This window comes from Lepidothrix coronata, unplaced genomic scaffold (genome assembly GCF_001604755.1).
Source record: "Lepidothrix coronata isolate B3197 unplaced genomic scaffold, Lepidothrix_coronata-1.0 Scaffold100, whole genome shotgun sequence".
NCBI classification, from domain to species: domain Eukaryota; kingdom Metazoa; phylum Chordata; class Aves; order Passeriformes; family Pipridae; genus Lepidothrix; species Lepidothrix coronata.
In genome coordinates, this window is record NW_016690280.1 from 1,123,427 (window position 1) to 1,139,979 (window position 16,553).

The following is a 16,553-nucleotide window of genomic DNA, read 5'->3' on the forward strand; positions in this document are numbered from 1 at the left end:
TGCTTCCTCACGGGCTATTTTCAGACGCATTAGCAGAGCACAGCAGCTATTCCTGCTGGAGGAGAGCAGGCAGAATCCCTGGCAACGGGGAGACACAGGCACGGCCCGAGCGTCGCGTGGCTCAGCAGGCTCGGGGGGGCTGCTGGTGCTTCTCTGCTCCTGGGGTTTCATCCATGGGAACTATGACACACCTCTGACACTGCTCTTCCCACTCATGGCAAAACAGAAGGCTCCAGAATGGCAGACGAGTCAGAATCACTGCTCTGGGATACCAGGATGCCAGGGCACAAGGTGGGAAGAGTGATTAAACCTTGGAAGCTGCCAACCGCCTGCGGAGAGCAGGAGTGTTCCACAGTGTTCCACAGAGCACGTAGGCTCTGTTCAGAACTAAATCCTCAAAAACTGATAAAGCCTGGGAAGAGGGGTGATTTGCAACTTGCACTTCCCAAGGGTGATTTAGGAGGAGAACGTGAGCTGCACCAACAGTCTGCAGAAGCCCTTTGGTCCTTGATAAGAGCTAGTCCTCTGTTAGAAGAGTAAACAACAACGGGGGCTTTCAAGTGGTGGGTTTGGCCCGTCTTCTATTGCTTTGTGGCACGTACAGGCAAGGAACAGAGGATTAAACCCTCTCCCTGACTCAGCTCCCCATCCAACCCACCTAGCCATTGGCTTTCAGCACATGCAGCAGCTCAGCATTGTCCCACCAGTGGATGCCATGTGCTCAGCCTTGCACCAAGCCCGGGTCCAAGAAAACCAGACATAATGTGCTTGATCTCTGTTAATCCCATTGGTGAGTCAGTCAATACTCACCAGCTTAGTGGTTTGGAAGTTTACTCCCTTTGAAGGGAAGAGGAAACCACTTAACCATTGCCCCATCTGACAGGGAAAATGCTCCACATCCAACAGCAAATACGTTCAAAACACGGCACAAAGCTCCTTGTTGTGCAAGTACAAAGCAACTGGTACCTGGGGAGCTGAATGGTCACTTAAGATAGAGCTTAAGTCTGAGTTTAAGCCACGCTGCTGCTGAAGGCACAGATATCCCAGGCAGAAAGCCCTGGAAGGGCTCTTGCTCAGCTAGGGAGACACAGGAAAATAAAATATTGGGATTTATGTCTCTTTAGCCAAGACATTAAAACAAAGAATTTTAAACCCTCCATTTAGGGTACACCAGAGCAGAGTACCAGCAGCGTTTGGTCCTGGTGTGGCAGTGCTGGTATCTGACGTGCCAGGTTCCCTCAGAGCAGGGCAGAGGTGATAACACGAAAATGTTTGTTCTGAGTCTGAGCAGATAACAAACAACTCCTCTGGCTTCACTTCAAAGTCAAACTTCTTTACCAGCATGAGGGGAGGGGCCACAAAATTGAATTAAGCCAAATTTCCCTTGCAAATAGCTCTGCATTTCCTCCCCCAGTGTTTATTTGCCAGGGCACCCATTGCATCACTTTCCTGAGCAGAACCATCTTCCTGGCTGTGATAAATTTAAAATGCACCCACACATTACGCCTCATTCATAATTGATGTGGCCCATGCCCACGGAGTACCCTGTGCTTACAGCCAGGTCTGATGGCTGGCACTGGATCAGCCTCCTGCCAACACTGTCAGCATCAGCCCGCCTTGAAATACTGCCTGCAGCCAGCCTCATCCTCATGGAGTCCTCAACTGAGGCTCCTGGAAGATCAACTATTTCCCAAAGTGTGTTTGTTAGATTAGGGATATCTCAGCTATCCAGCGATGGGGAAGATATCCTGCTGTGACTTACTTTTCCAAAAGATAAACAAAATGGATCTGTCCTTGTCCCCTCCCCCAACAAATCACCCTGAATACTGGGGGTCATTTATACAGATAATTATTTATACAGGTAATACACAGCAAATACACATTCTGCTGCAGGGCAGCTCCCATCCTCTCCCAAAACCTTATGTGGGATGTACCCAGATCCACACGGAGGAGCCTGCCAATCCCAGCCAGCCCACAACAGTGGTATCGGGACAGCAGGATGCCCTCTTGGATCTGTCATCCAAGATGCACAAACAGGAGCTCTTGTGTCAAACAAGATCAAGGACCTGCTCATTCATTCCTGACCTATATCCTACATTTCCACCTCCAGGCACCAAACCCCTTTGCCTTCTTCTGGGATGCAAGGTGGAGATTTGGGATCAGAAGGAACACATTTCTAAATGGAGTGGGTGCAGGAGGGTGAGACCACAGCAGAATATGGCAAACACTTCATAAGAAAGTATGTTTTCAATATGCTACAATCTAAAAACGGAAGATTTTTCCATATGAGACCACACAGGAAATTTGAATTTTCTCAATATCTCAGCTTTTGTGACAAACAGCCTGGCCTTAAGGAGCTGTGACTAAGCATGCTGAGAAAATGAGAAAGTCCAATAGCTTTTCCTTCTTCCAGAAAAACAAATAAATAAGGAAAGCAATAGAAACAGATAAGAACTTCCAACTCTTATAGCAGCTTATCACAGTGAGACAATCTAAACTGCTGGATGAAAACGTGTAAGAGTGGATTCATAAGAGGGGCTGAGGGCTGAGCAGAGCCGAACGTGCAGAGATCTTCACAGTCCCAATCTGAGCAGAGCAAGGACCCCAGACAAGTCCCCACAGCCACGGGCCAGGGCACCAGCAGTCAGATGTGTACCCAAAACACAGATGAGGAAAGATGGAAATAAGGGGAAGACTGTGTTCCTGAATTCAGAAAGTCTCAGTGTCCGCGTAGAGCTTAAAGCACCATCAGTACAACAACCATCAGCACATTCTGTGGGTCCCTGTGGCCGCTGACAAGGAAAGGAGCCTCATCCCTCATCACCAGCCCGCCTGTGACAACCCCCCAAAGCTTTGTTTTAAAGGTCACTGGAAAGACGACACTGGCAGAGGAACAAGCACAAGTTGAACTGCACGTGCTGTCCAGAGCACCGGCGAGAGCTGCGGACACCAGTAGAGGTGGGGTCCCTGCCAGCCGCCCAGTCTCAGCACAGGGAAGTGGGGAGAAGGTCCTGCCACAGTCAGGGTGGCTCTCAGAGACATGCAGACCTGTCAGGTGCTTACCCAGAGCAAGGCCAACAGTCTTCCTAGGGAAAACCATCTGGTCAGGGGAATGCTTGGCAGGTGCCTGGCAGCTCACTCACTCCAAGGCAACCACGTAGCCATTGCCATGCCAATTCTTCTCTCAGGAACAGTTTCTTTGTGGTAAAAGCTGTCAAACATTGGAATGGGCTGCCCAGGGAGGTGGTGGAGTCACCACCACTGGAGATGTTCAAGGAACAACTGGACATGGCACTCAGTGCTCTCTGGTCTGGTTGACAAGGTAGGGATTGGTCACAGGCTGGACTCAATGATTTTGGAGGTCTTTTCCAACTTCAGTGATTCTGGGATTCTATTCTACAATCAGACTGCCCACAGAGCACAGTGCCAAGACCCCTCAGGAACAGCCCAGGGGAATGGTGGTACCTGCAGAGCTCACTGCCTTCATGAACGACCACGAGACCAAACTCCCCATTTTGAAAACCTCCTGCTCCCATAAAAGCCAACTGGCACGTAGAAGCACTTAGCTTCTGGCCCAGAGCAGTGACCTACATTATCCTAAATGACAAAGCTTTTGTCATCAGTCAAATGAGATACTCCTCCTCCTCAGGCTCATTTTGTAAGACACTGGCTGTCATCCCTGTTTACTTTGTTTACAAACCTGATTTAATATGCAGAGACTGCAAATAAGTTCAGTTAATGAAAAAAGAGCATTAACAGTAAAACACAGTATCCATCACACTGGGGGTGTATTTCAGCCAGACACTAGAACACCATTCTGGAGCTAATTTTGCTGTAACAAAGCAATAAAAAACTTGCTACAGTGAACAACAGAACTATTTGCCAATGCCGAGGCCAGGCTGGATGGGGCTTGGAGCAACCTGGTCTAGTGGAAGGTGTCCCTGCCCATGGCAGGGGGGTGGAACAAGTTGGGCTTTAAGGTCCCTTCCAACCCAAACCATTCTGGGATTCTGTAATTCTGTGACAAGGAAGCAATGCTGTAATAACAGATTAGGCTCCAGTTTTTCATCTCAACAATGCTGAATCATCTTTACAGGAGAAAAAAACCCACATTTTTTCCCCCCTAACAAGCTTAGCTGTTGCTATTTAGGGTGTTATATATAAACTCCAGCCCTGCACCCTATGCCTGAGTACCAGCTTCCCAAAATGCAACACTGACAACAAGCTCGTTTCTGTGCGATGCCTTTTTCGAGAAGGACCGGCCGAGGCTGCCACCTCCAGGCTGTACAGAGATCCAGGAGCTCCAGCTCCCGGCCCCTGTGCCCGTGTCAGCATAGCACCGGGATCACACTGTGTCCCACAGCACCCTGCAAGTCAGCACGGACAGTCAGTGAGACACACACAACCTCGGACACAACCTGTCAGGTCAAAATGAAACAAACTGGAACTAAGCCAGTCCATGCACAGAGAGCTCAAAGCATGACTGAATAGGCTTTAGGAGGGTCTGGGAAGGAAATGGACTTCACATTGTCCCCACAGCAACAAGTGACATGAGTAACTGAGTCACACCTGCAAAAGGGGAGAAGTGCTGTAAGTCAAACCCAGTGCATATGGGAGACAGAGAAGCACCTTGGGCATGTTTGCCTTCATTGTATCCAGACGTCCTGCATGGGGCTAAGGAACAAGACATCAACTTTCTAAGTTCTCTAATAGTAGAGACGATAATAAACCACCAAAAAAAGCAGCAAACTATCCCAAAAAAACCCAGCTTGAGGTAAAAAAGCCCACAGATCAGCTTTCTGCGTTTTGTGAACACAGGCACAGCTCCAGCCAGTCCTCGGGCAAAGATACCCCATCATTCGTGGTCCAACACTTGGGTGGAAAGTGTGAGCTGAAGTTTCTGCCTCTGCTCGGGTCCTTATGCTGGAGATGATCTCCTCCAGCATGAAATGGAAAGTGATGTTTCCAGAGAGGAAAACTCCCTGCTGTCTGAGCCTGGCTGCCCTCTGGAGCAGCGGGATGGTTCTCCCAGGTGAGCCCCAGCACCTCCAGCTGCAAACAGACCCCTCTGCACCATGAGCTCCAGGTCCCCCACGTCCCCAGAGCCTCACAGTGAAGCCAGGCCAGGCCTGGCAGGGTGGCTGCAGGGTGGCACCCACACACTGCCAAGCCCCAATAACCCCAGACTGGCAAGGAAACCATTCCTTGACACATAGGGCTCTGTAAAACAGGCCAAACCCTGAGTGCCAGGCAAGGTGAAGGTGATCTCCAGCAAACCCTGGCACTGACAGCATCACCCAATGCTCTGATGGTGCCCAGATCCATCCCAGGAAGAGGGAGACAGGTTGACCACATCACACTCTCTTTTAAACATGACAAAACCTATTGTTTCCTCTTCTTCTTAGTTTATCTTGGGAATAATCAATATTTTAGATATCTAATTAAAAATTCTGATAACCAAAGTATGCAGAGCTACCTGTACACTGGGGAGAAACAGCCTTTTCTTTCAGGCATCCTGCTCCCCTGCCCTCTTGGACAGGAGCACATTCCTGCAGCAGGAACTTGTACATGAAAGGAGCTATTCCTCAGGTGCCGCTCCCCTGCCATGATTACATGGAGCAGGCGGATTTCTGGAGAAGCTCCTGATCCCATGCCTGGCAGGCTCCAAACATCAAGGGAAGGTTCATTTGCCTCTGAACATGCTACAGAAGAAAACTATTGTGGCGGTTCTATTCTTCTCCTCCCACTTTTAGTTTGATTTTCACATCATAAAAAAATATCCTCAGGGCAGAGGAAAAAAAAAAATCCCAGTGTCAGCTGAAATACTGCAGCTTTCTGGAGGAAAGCACAGCTCCAGAGAGTGGGAGGCAGCCCCGGGTTATCTTATCCCTCAGCCAACACAGGCACAGCTCCATCACCCCAACCCCTCCCTGCCACAGGCTGGCACCGAAACGCTGCCGAAGCACAGGCTGGAAAGACACCGTGGGTTTTTCCAGCATTATTCAACACCTCGGATTTCCATGAGCTGGGGTTTTTCCAAGACCTCCTGGGCATTCCTGCAGAGGGGAGGACAGCTGGACCACTGACAGGCAGAAAACTGGGAGGACACAGACACTGAGTGGCTTTGGAGTGGGCTTTTGTGAACTATGTGAACTTCCTGCAGCGAGGGAGATCCAAGGCAGTGACTAATTCCGTTTGGAATACAAACGCCAGCCTGGCTTTCCTGTTTATATACATAACCCATGCACGATGCTAATAGATATGGTAACAGGCTCCCATTCCTAGGTGCTGCAGAATGAATCCACACATATCTCTGGTTCAGCTGCTATGTGAGAATTCACAGCAGGAGCATTTTACTCCTCCAGGAAAAAGAAGTGAATCGAAAGTGCCCAGAGGCACGAGCCAGACATCCATTATCTAGTGGACCAGCAACAGCCGTGCTCCAGCACAAAAGCTGACCAACACATACCCAGAGCTGGAAAGAGGCATCACATCCCTGCCAAAACACTCACAGAGCATCTTTTCCAGACTCACAAGCATTTCCCTTGTGTGGCCAGAGCCTTGCAGAAGTGCTAAAGCAACATAAAAATCAGAGAGACTTGAGTAAACTCGGCACCTTGTAAACTTAAGCACCAACTCAATATACAGAGAGCACCTGGCTGGGAGAGAGGTGTGATTCCATGGATTAATGCTTTCCATTCACAGAGGATATGACTAAAGGAGAAGAGAGACATGGAAACTGCACAGGAAAGCCACGTGCAGATGAGCACAGCCCTTCCCTACACACGGTCACTGTAACCCCGGGGGTGTCCTCTCGGCACTCACCGATCCACAGCTTCCACATCAAAGCAAAACCTCTTCTCGATCGAGTCTGTTTTCCGCCGCGTGCAGGATTTCAGGGTAACAGCTTCGTCTTCTCCCTGAGAAGAGACAAGATCGCAGGTGAGGCCAAGAACACCTGCCTGTCCCCAGCACCCACCGCTGTCAATGAACAGGTTCAAACCAGGGGGGATTTGGGAACATCACCCTGTTAGAAATATCTGTTTATACCTCTGACATAAGGAGTAGTCTTTTCACTCTTGTTTGGCCCAAAACCTTTCAGGAGGAGCCTTCCCTTCAGGATGCCCTCGACCAAATCTGTGCATTAAGCATCACACAGCCCATGCTTCAGGCAGGCAGGGAGTGCTGAACCACAACTTCTGGGCAAAGTCAGCTTTATTTTCCATTGCTAAATGACACACCATAGACCTGGCTGTCAGTTTTCACTCCAGGCTGCATTTTTGGCAGCATTCTGCACACAAGGACTCTTAACAGGAGCAAACATGCCTTAAAATGTTTATTATATAACAAAGCAACGACAAAATCATTCTCTCATCCAGAGAATGCCTCTCTGCGTCCAAGTTGTACTGGATTTCCACAGGCTGAGCAGCAATCCTGCAGGATCCATGTGCACTGCTGTCCTCTGCTGGAGGAAATCCTGGCTCAGCCCCTGCCAGCACAGACATTTCTCCTGCAATTGTTAAATTCCACTGATGATTCAAAAGAAAATGAATTCTAAAGGAGTTCCTGGAGACGGACACTTTTCTGTGTTCTCTCTGCTGTTCCTGATGACACCTTGGCTGACCACCCTGTTCCCTGACATCCTCATTTTTCTAGGAAATATATTTATAATCACGGAATCGTTTAAGTTGGAAAAGACCACTAAGATCACTGAGTTCAACTGTTCCTCCAGAACAGCCAAGCCCTCCAGTAACCCATGTCCACACATGCCACAACTACACATCTGTTAAATCCCACCAGGGATGGTGACTCCCCCTGATTCTTACACAGAAACATCCCACCCCACCATCAGACAATCAAAACACTCTCCAACACACAGTCCTGCCTCAACATCTCCTCTCCCTTGCTGATCCCTTCTAAAGAGTTTGCAACCATCCAGTTGTGCCAGTCATCCTACCATGTCTCCGTGATGGCAACTATGCCAGTTTTCCTGCTGGTTTCTAGCACCTCCTGTTCCTTGCCCACGTTGCAGGACACACCACGTTTTGGGGGAAGAAGCCCTAACTCCTATGTGACCGTTCTCACATGCTTCTGTGGTTTCTAACATATGAATAAGCCTCATGTCCCAGACAAGGAACCCAGAACAAACCCAGCTCACAGTCCTGAGAGCTTTGTGCAGTGCATCTCCCCAGGGCTCAGCAGAGGCCACCTGCCCCTGGTCCTCCCAGCCTGGCCTGCTGCCAGCACCAGGCTGCTCCTACGTTGCCCAGCTCCCTGTCCAGTATTCAGGGAATGCCCCCGCTTCTATCCCACTAATATCCAGCTCCAGCCACAGCTCAAGGCACAGTCATGAGCGGCAGATACCACGTGCAGTGTCCTGTGTGACCCATGAGCCGTGGGTCTCCTCCTGCAGCACCTTGGCGCCTGCTCCAGCCAGATCCTGAAATTCCCTGCAGCACAGCCCCCAAGTCCCTGGGCTGCTCCACACATGGATGCTCATGCCAGTCATCACCAACAGACCCTGCGGCCCATCCAGAGCTGCCCTGGCACAGGCAGTGTTCCATGTCAGGGTGGCACAAGTCACAAGGCCTGGGTGAGCAGCTGCACTGGCGGGGCTGGCACAGCACTGGAGTGGGGCCCTGGCACAGCACTGGAGTGGGGCCCTGGCACAGCACAGGAGTGGGGCTCCTGCAAGGTGTGAGACAGGCTAAGGGTGCTGCCTGCAGCGCCTGTGCCCCAGGTGCAGGGGGAGCCCTGAAATGGGAAGAGCCCAGATGAAACACTGTGCAGCCGCTGACGATTACAGGGCTGGGATATGTTAATGCTGAGCTCTAATGAAGATGCTCCAAGGCAAGAGGAAATTAATTTTAGAAGCTGCCCTCCCCCCAGCAGGAAGCCATGCGGGAGCCTGTCCAGATCCCAAGGCGCTCCCTGGCAAGGGAATTGTGTTTGCAAACCGTCCCAGCTGGGAATACTCTGGAGGAGTCTATTGTTCCTGTAGTATAGAGGAGCAAAGCCAGTCCTGGATACAGCCCCAGGAGCAGTGGGCACACGGTGTTTGCTGGTCCCCCAGCTCCTCACATTCCCTCAGGGCTGAAGGGAGCTCCAGACTCTCCTGTGGCTCTGTCCAAAACAAAACAACTTCACTGGCCAAGTCATAGGATCATCAAAGAATCACAGAATGGTTTGGGTGGGAAGGGAACTTAAGAGTTCATCTCATTCCAATCCCCTGCCATGGGCAGAGACATGTTCCACTAGACCAGGTTGTTCAGAGCTCTATCCAACCTGGACTTGAATAAGTTACAGGCACTGGGGAAGGAGCAAAATAATGAAGAGGTTCTCTTGTCCAGGTCTTAGAGCAGGAATGTGGGACTGAGAAGCAGGCACTCATGGCACTGTAGTGTGGTGGGTTCACATGGCAAACAAAGATCTCTGAGCTTTGGGGGGGCTTTCTGTCTTTTTTCTTTCTCAAACAAGGTGACAAGTTAATTCCCTATGTGGCACCTGTTCAGTCTGGAATGAATATGCCCCACTTCACTGCATTTGTGTCACCTTGCTATAAAGGTGACAGAGTCTGGCTTCCAGGAGAGCCTGCAGCCAGCAGTGCTGTGTGTTTCCCAGCAGAGCCCCGGGACACCATCCTGCTCCATGCCAGCACTCACCCCTTTTCCTCCTGATTTCTGGTCAAACGGTACCATCGTGATCCGCTTCGATTCCCTCTGGTACGTGCAGTAATGCTTCACCCAGGAAGTCCCAAAGTGACCTACAGAGCAAATGTAGGTTTTATTCCCAGAACCAGTGCCCTCCCATTAACAACCTGCTATGCTTAATGATCATTTAACATAACACATTCCTGTACCTACAGTTTCCAGTTGGATTAAGTGTTATTACCCTCCTTCTATTCAGGGGAAAGACTTTTATGAGGCACTGACAGTAATTCTCCCTACCAGAGAGAACCCGGCTCCCACATTCCCACCTTAATATCCCACCCATTGGGCCAATCCCTTTCTTTCAGGGATTGTGTACCTGCTGAACCAGCCTTCGTGTCCTACACCCTGACAAACCCCTTCCCCAGACTCCCACCCACCGCATTCCCCATCAGGCAGCTCCGCCACCCCAACACCTACGCTTCTCCTGCACGTAGAGATAACCCTCCATCGTGTAAGGGCTGATGTTTTTGTGCTCATGAGGATTCTCCTTCATCTTCTTCATCAAAGCTTCAACCTCTGATCTTGTTCCTTCAAAACGGTTTCTTGTCTGCAAATTAAAACAGGAATGTCTTCTCCAGTGCATGGACCCACAGTGGGCTCTGCAGCACGGAAGCACCACAAGGGGTGGGACTTCAGCTGGGTCCTTACAGCCATGTGGGAAATGGGACGGGGAGCCCACTGACAACAATAGTACAGGTTTGCTTCCTGGGCCTGGATTTAAGCTAAGGGAAAAATATTATCATGACTGGCAAGGGCTTCCAGTACTTAAAGTGGGCTTACAAAAAAGAGGGAGATTGACTTTTTACATGGGGAAATAGTGATAGGACAAGGAGGAATGAATTTAAACTAAAAGAGGAGAGATTTAGATTAGATGTTAAAAAGAAATTCTTCCCTGTGAGGGTGGTGAGGCCTTAGCACAGGTTGCCCAGAGAAGCTGTGGTTGCCCCATCCCTGGAAGTGTTCAAGGCCACGTTGGACAGGGCCTGGAGCAACCTGGTCTAGCGGAACCATGACAGGGGGTTGGGACTAGACGAGCTTTAAGGTTCCTTCCAACCCAAACCATTCTGTGGTTCTATGACTAAAATACACCAAAAGGTGAGTTAGCTTGGGTGGACAGTGACAGCAAGGGGTACATGGCACAGGCACACTCACGTTCTGGATGCTGATTGTCAGCTCTGTCTTGAAATCACTGAAGTCCTTTGCAAGCTCGTAGCCGTGGTGGTAGAATGTGAAAAGCCCCTGCAGAAATGCCAGCAGCTGTGTCGGGGCAAAACGAATGGAGATGGTCAGTTGAGACCCACAGCTGCCCCCAGAGCCGCTGCTGCTGAGGGGAAGGGGCCCTGAAGCCCCCCGGGCTCACTGGTCGGCCCTGGGGAGATGCCCTGCTCCTCATTTCACCTTCACACCTCCCCAAATGGACCCCAAAGCTGAGGCTGTGTTTCCTTCCCCCAGAGCCAAGGCAAGACCCCATCCCAGGACCCCACACACCTCTGTCCCCCTTTCTGCATTACCCAGACCCTGGAGTCACCAGGAGCAGAGCCAGGAGGGGTCAGGCACAGCATGCTGTGCCTCTTCCAACTCTGAGTTACTTTTGGATCAGCTGGTTACCTTTGCAAAAAACCGTAAGGTCTGGCCCCTCCCAGAGCAGCTTTAAAGGATTTAACGCCTGGGCAAAGGTACATCTTGGAAAACACTTTTTTCCTTATTTCTGTCACTTCTGCACTCTTCTTTCCTTGTGAACATTAATTATAATTTGGGTTTTTTTCCAAATCAAAAGTGTTTTTCTTTTAATTGCTCAGGCCCCTCAGCCTAGCCCACCCCAATAACTGTCCCCACAATAAAAAATTAAATGTTGAAATGCTTCCAGCACACGCATGGCCACTAAGCCAATGGCTCTGTGCCCCAAGGCTCCCACAGTGTTTTCCCCCTCAAACCTCCCTCTTTAAGAGGGGCTGTGGGGTGAGGCTGGAGGCCCCCAGCTTCCCCACTGCAGGACAACCCACACCACAGCCCAGCTCCCCATGACTCCCCATTTCACCACACAATCCCCTGGTTTTTGCAGGTTGAGGGGGCTTAAGCGTTCACTTACAGGTTCCACAAACTCAAACATCTTCCTCTCCTGGACCTCTTGCACCTTGAAGACGTATTCTAGAGAGACTTCATAGAAATGCTGTCGAACCTGGTCCACCTGGCTGTCTGCCTGCAGATGGATTGGAGAGGAAACTCGAGCTCAGTACTGAATGGAAACACTTGGCCTTCTGACCAGAGCACACCTGGGTCTGATGGCAACATGGCCATGCAGGACAAATTCAGTTTCAGCCCCCAGTCATGGACTGGACAGATGGCATAGTGATAAATATAAACCTGATTCACATGAACACGCTTCACATGAATCTTCCTTCAGCCGAGAAAAATGTTTTTATGACTCATGTTCTCACCTCCCCGACAGCTGTGCAGAAAACACGCAGGAGAGGCGAGGAAAACGGGAAATCACTGCATACTTGACAAGAAAAGGCAATCCTCCACTCTCTGGAAAGCACCATGACGGGATCTGCCAGAGCATCCCAGGGCAAAGGCAGGTGGCACATACACCTACCACCAGCATGTCACTTTGGTGGATCAGCAGACAGCAAATCCTCTCTGCCTTGAAAGCCCAAATGAGCAAAAATAGGGACATGCCCCAATCCCAATGCCTAAAAATAACCCAGTCACGCACGCAGAGTGGAACCGCTGCACCAAAAGCAGTGTGAGGGACACAAGCATCCCTGGAATGTGTCACAGAATCCCAGAATGGTTTAGGTTGGAAGGGACCTTAAAGATCATCTTGTTCCAAGCCCCTCCTATGGGCAGGGACACCTTCCATCAGACCAGGTTGCTGAGGTGACATTTTGCAAGTGACACTTTGCATAGAGCAACCGAGAGTGTCACTGGGGTTTTGCCCTTACAAAATCCAGCTGGCAAACACCCTCCTGGATGCGAAAAGCAGCTCGTTCCTGCTTCTCTGAGTGACATGCCCATGAAATGTCTCATTTCCCTCGTTGACCTGCCACCAGCTTTTGTGCTCACAGTGTGCAGGCTGAGGGAGTCAGTAACCTGAGTTCTGAAAAGCAGAAAACATGATGCAATCGTGTAAGTCTGCCAGGAGTAAAATGGTAGATTAGACTCTGCATGTTGTTTAACTGGTCAACAGCCAAAGCAGCAGAGAATTCCCATGGTCTCCTCCTCTTCCCGCCTCATCACAGCAGTTGCACATGTGGCTGCTATCACCCTCCAGATGTGGACAGCTAGAGGTTAGGAAACAGAAACCACCAAATCTCCTGCATACAAGCACTCTTGTCTCAGGAAATCGGGGAGTCCAGTGGAGCTCCAGACTCTCAGAAATGAGTGGTGTTAATTCCCAGAAATGCTGCACCCACCAGCACCTTTCCTGTGCACACACCTGCAGCCCCACCCTGAAAGCCCCATGGCCAGCAGGGATGGTGATGGGCAGCCCCCAGGGAGGTGCCAGATGGGGCCAGTGCTCCACCACGCCATGAATGCCACATCCACATTTCACAGCCCTCATGCTGGACACTCTTTCAAAGGCACTCCCCCTTGGTGGGGCCTGAGCCATCAAAACCATGTACACTTCCCAGTGCCTCGAGGAAGCAGGCCCCAGCACCCCAAGTGGGAGCTGGTTCCAGCGGGCTCCAGCCTCCTCCTGCCTTCCCAGAAACAGTCCAAGTCAGTGTCTGGGGTGGGAGATGCCACCAGATGGCACCAGTAGCCAGCACTGCTCCAATGCACCTGCACAGCATCCCACGCACAGCCACTGTCTACAGCCTACACATCCCACACACAGCCACTGCCTACATCCTGCACACAGCCACTGTCTACAGCCTACACATCCCACACACAGCCACTGCCTACATCCTGCACACAGCCACTGTCTACAGCCTACACATCCCACACACAGCCACTGCCTACAGCCTGCACACACCCCACACACAGCCACTGCCTACAGCCTGCACACATCCCGCACACAGCCTCCACCTACATCCCGCCTGCATCCCATACCACATCTCCAGGCAGCCCCGCAGGGCCATGCTCTGTCCAGGGCACAGGATCACACCTCTAAAAGCAACCGTTGTACAGCCATGACAGCCATGAGTGGATCCTTCCCTTGCTGGACAGAATTCCTTCCACTTCCGTGCCCATCAGTATCTCAAACATGAACTAAACCAGAGGTTCAGAGGGTCATTTAAAAGCCATCATCCCCTGGGACACAGGGGTGCTTCCATATGGGAAGTTATTTACAAGCCCAGAGGACAAAGTCGGCTTACAGCTGTATCTGCCTGGATTCTGACCCCTCCTCAGCCCTGATTTGGTGGAAGATGATTACCTGTGCCAGAGGTATTTCTGCTCTCAAGTTCCCAACTCTGCTGGGCATTGTCCCATCACCTGTGTTGTCCTGGCGCAGGAGCCTTGTGCCCACGAGTGCCCCCAGTAAGGGATCAGGAGCACACCAGCACCATGTCCAAAGGCAAGGACACGCATACTGAGGGGACCAACTGCAGCACAGGGAATTTCAAACTTGGAAGAAGTGATTGAAAACTCAGTGTAGTCATCCAGTAAGAGCATTTGGCACCGCAGCAAACCACATCCTGAGTCAGGGATGGCTCCTAAAGCAGTTTAAGGCACTAAGCCTGATCCCTCCTCCCCTGGAGCCCAAAGCAGCACAGCCACTCGCAGAGAAGGAGATCAGACATCCCTGATTTGTGCTGGCACACGGGAAGCCTGCAGCAGAACCAGTTCCCCTCTGTTACACTCTTTAATTATAAACCCTCTCTCCTTTTTGATTGCTATCCATTTTGGGATCTCTCTGATTTACTCACCAAAACAGCTCCATTCCCTTTCATTAAGGAAGAGGGGAAAACCCAGCACTCGCAGCCAGAATGATGGAAAAAATGAGTTTACAGTCAGGAGAACCATTGTTATAAGCTGGGTAAGGCATTCAAAAAGCTCTCCACAGTGACAGCCAGACATGGAAACACGGAGGTTGCTCTCACCTCCTGAAGTTGGGATTCTTTCTTCTTAGAAGACAAGTTCAAGTGCTTTTCTAGGACACCACAATACTTCTCAGTCTCCTTGTCATATTTCTTTTTAGCGTCCTACAAAACAGAACAAAATGTGTGACGCTGAACACAACGGCACCAGATTAGCCGTGAGGACCCACAGCATCCCTGCAGCACATGGCAGGACAGCACATCCCAGGTGGGAGTTAACATGAGACAGGACCATGGCCTGGGGCATCCGCTGGAAGCAGGTGAAGCTGCTTTTATCTGTCAGCATCAGGCAGCTACAAGAAAGCAGCTTATGCTTCCAAAATCCAAGGGTTGGGGGGACCCCTCTTCTACTCCTGGGGCCCAATGCTTGGTAAAACACGCAGACCAGGCCTGGTCCAAAGACAACAGTGAGGAAAGTGCTTTTGAACCAGAATATTACCACAATTTCATATCCCACCCCTGCCAATCCTTGCAAGAGCTTCTCCTTCGTGTCACTCAGGACTATGACACAGTATGGCTGTTTATGGCAGGAGCATTAAAGAAGGATGTCAACTTCACTTTCTTTTGTACCCCCATCCCAACCAGGCAATCCCAACACACCAGTACCAAATCCATGCTGGCACCTGCTCATAACCATCTCCCTTCTGGAGGACTCCTCTTTGTCTTTTGTTTTCAGCTGCATGAGGCAGGGCAGCACTGCTGGGCTGGGCACCCCGCTGCCATGCAAATGCGGCCCCAGGCGCTGGCATGAGCTTCTTGCAGGCAGCAGCAGGTTGTTATAACAACAGGGGAGCCACAGACAGTGGTTTTCATTTCAGAACAAAGGCAGGAAAGAAAGTGGGGGGGTCAGACTGTCTCACAGCCACTCTCAGCCACACTGGCGCTTCCCTGTCCTGCCAGAAGCCGTCTGAGTTCCCGTGCGACACACCAGGGTGGGGAGTGCAGACCAGGGGGTTTGGGTGATTGGGAACCCCTCCAAGAAAATCCTAATTCTTGCTTGGAGTAGGGAAAAAGTTCACTTCAACTGGAATGTGATTTTTGGCCCTTGGCATGTTATTTGGTTGTGGGTGAACTCAGAACACTGAGGTTCTTCCCGGGAGCTGGTTCATCCCCGTGTCCCTCCCACAGTAGTACATCACCTCCTCCCATGCCTGTGCCCATCCCTGCAGTGTGCCAGGTCCTGGCCACCTCTGTGGCTATCACTGTGCAGCTCTGGGCTCTGCTCCTCTGCCTGAGCTGGGGCTCCTAGAGGGGACAGTGGGTCAGTTACCTTGGCAGCCCCGATCTGCTCCTTGCGGAACTTCTCCAGCGGCGTGATCAGCACCTCACTGGCATTCTCGATCTGTGGGCAAAGACAGACAGAGCTCTGTTGACTTGTGCTGCTCAACAGCCTTTCCACAAAAACCCTCCCACAGCCCACAAACGCCCACAGGCCTCACCCCTCCGGCTCTGCACTGGCTGAGGGGCTTGTACCAAACCTGTGAGCCCCCCCAGCACCAGCACTGGCCATTTTCCAACAGCGAGACTCCATTTCTGATGCTTTTCAAGTGTTCTCCTGCCAAGGCCACCCTCCCCTCCCTCTGCTTCCCCTGTGGCTCCACCAAGGGCAAGGGAAGGAGCATTGGGGTGGCAGCCACTGTCACCTCAGTGCCCAGGGTGCCACAGTAGAGCTGTGGGCAGCAGCAGCAGTGCCACAACCCCCTGCTCCCAGGGACAGATGGGGCCGTACCATGCGCATCCGCTCGTCCTCCAGGTTCCGCAGCACCGTGGCAAACTCCTGCAGAGACTTGGCTGGAAG

At 51.2% G+C, this 16,553-nt stretch overlaps 1 protein-coding gene across 4 annotated transcripts in view; it reads right to left on the minus strand.

Annotated features, from left to right (window-relative positions):
- Positions 1–16,553, minus strand: part of ARHGAP26 (Rho GTPase activating protein 26) — a 116,904-nt gene that overhangs the window by 80,384 nt on the left and 19,967 nt on the right. For all 4 annotated transcript variants that reach the window (XM_017822969.1, XM_017822967.1, XM_017822966.1 and 1 more), the window contains exons 3-10: positions 16,485–16,546; positions 16,026–16,097; positions 14,759–14,860; positions 11,800–11,910; positions 10,863–10,967; positions 10,128–10,257; positions 9,663–9,763; positions 6,826–6,920 (exon numbers count right to left, since the gene is read on the minus strand). In XM_017822969.1, coding sequence (XP_017678458.1) covers positions 6,826–6,920; positions 9,663–9,763; positions 10,128–10,257; positions 10,863–10,967; positions 11,800–11,910; positions 14,759–14,860; positions 16,026–16,097; positions 16,485–16,546 — 778 coding nt within the window. The remainder of the gene's footprint in view (positions 1–6,825; positions 6,921–9,662; positions 9,764–10,127; positions 10,258–10,862; positions 10,968–11,799; positions 11,911–14,758; positions 14,861–16,025; positions 16,098–16,484; positions 16,547–16,553) is intronic.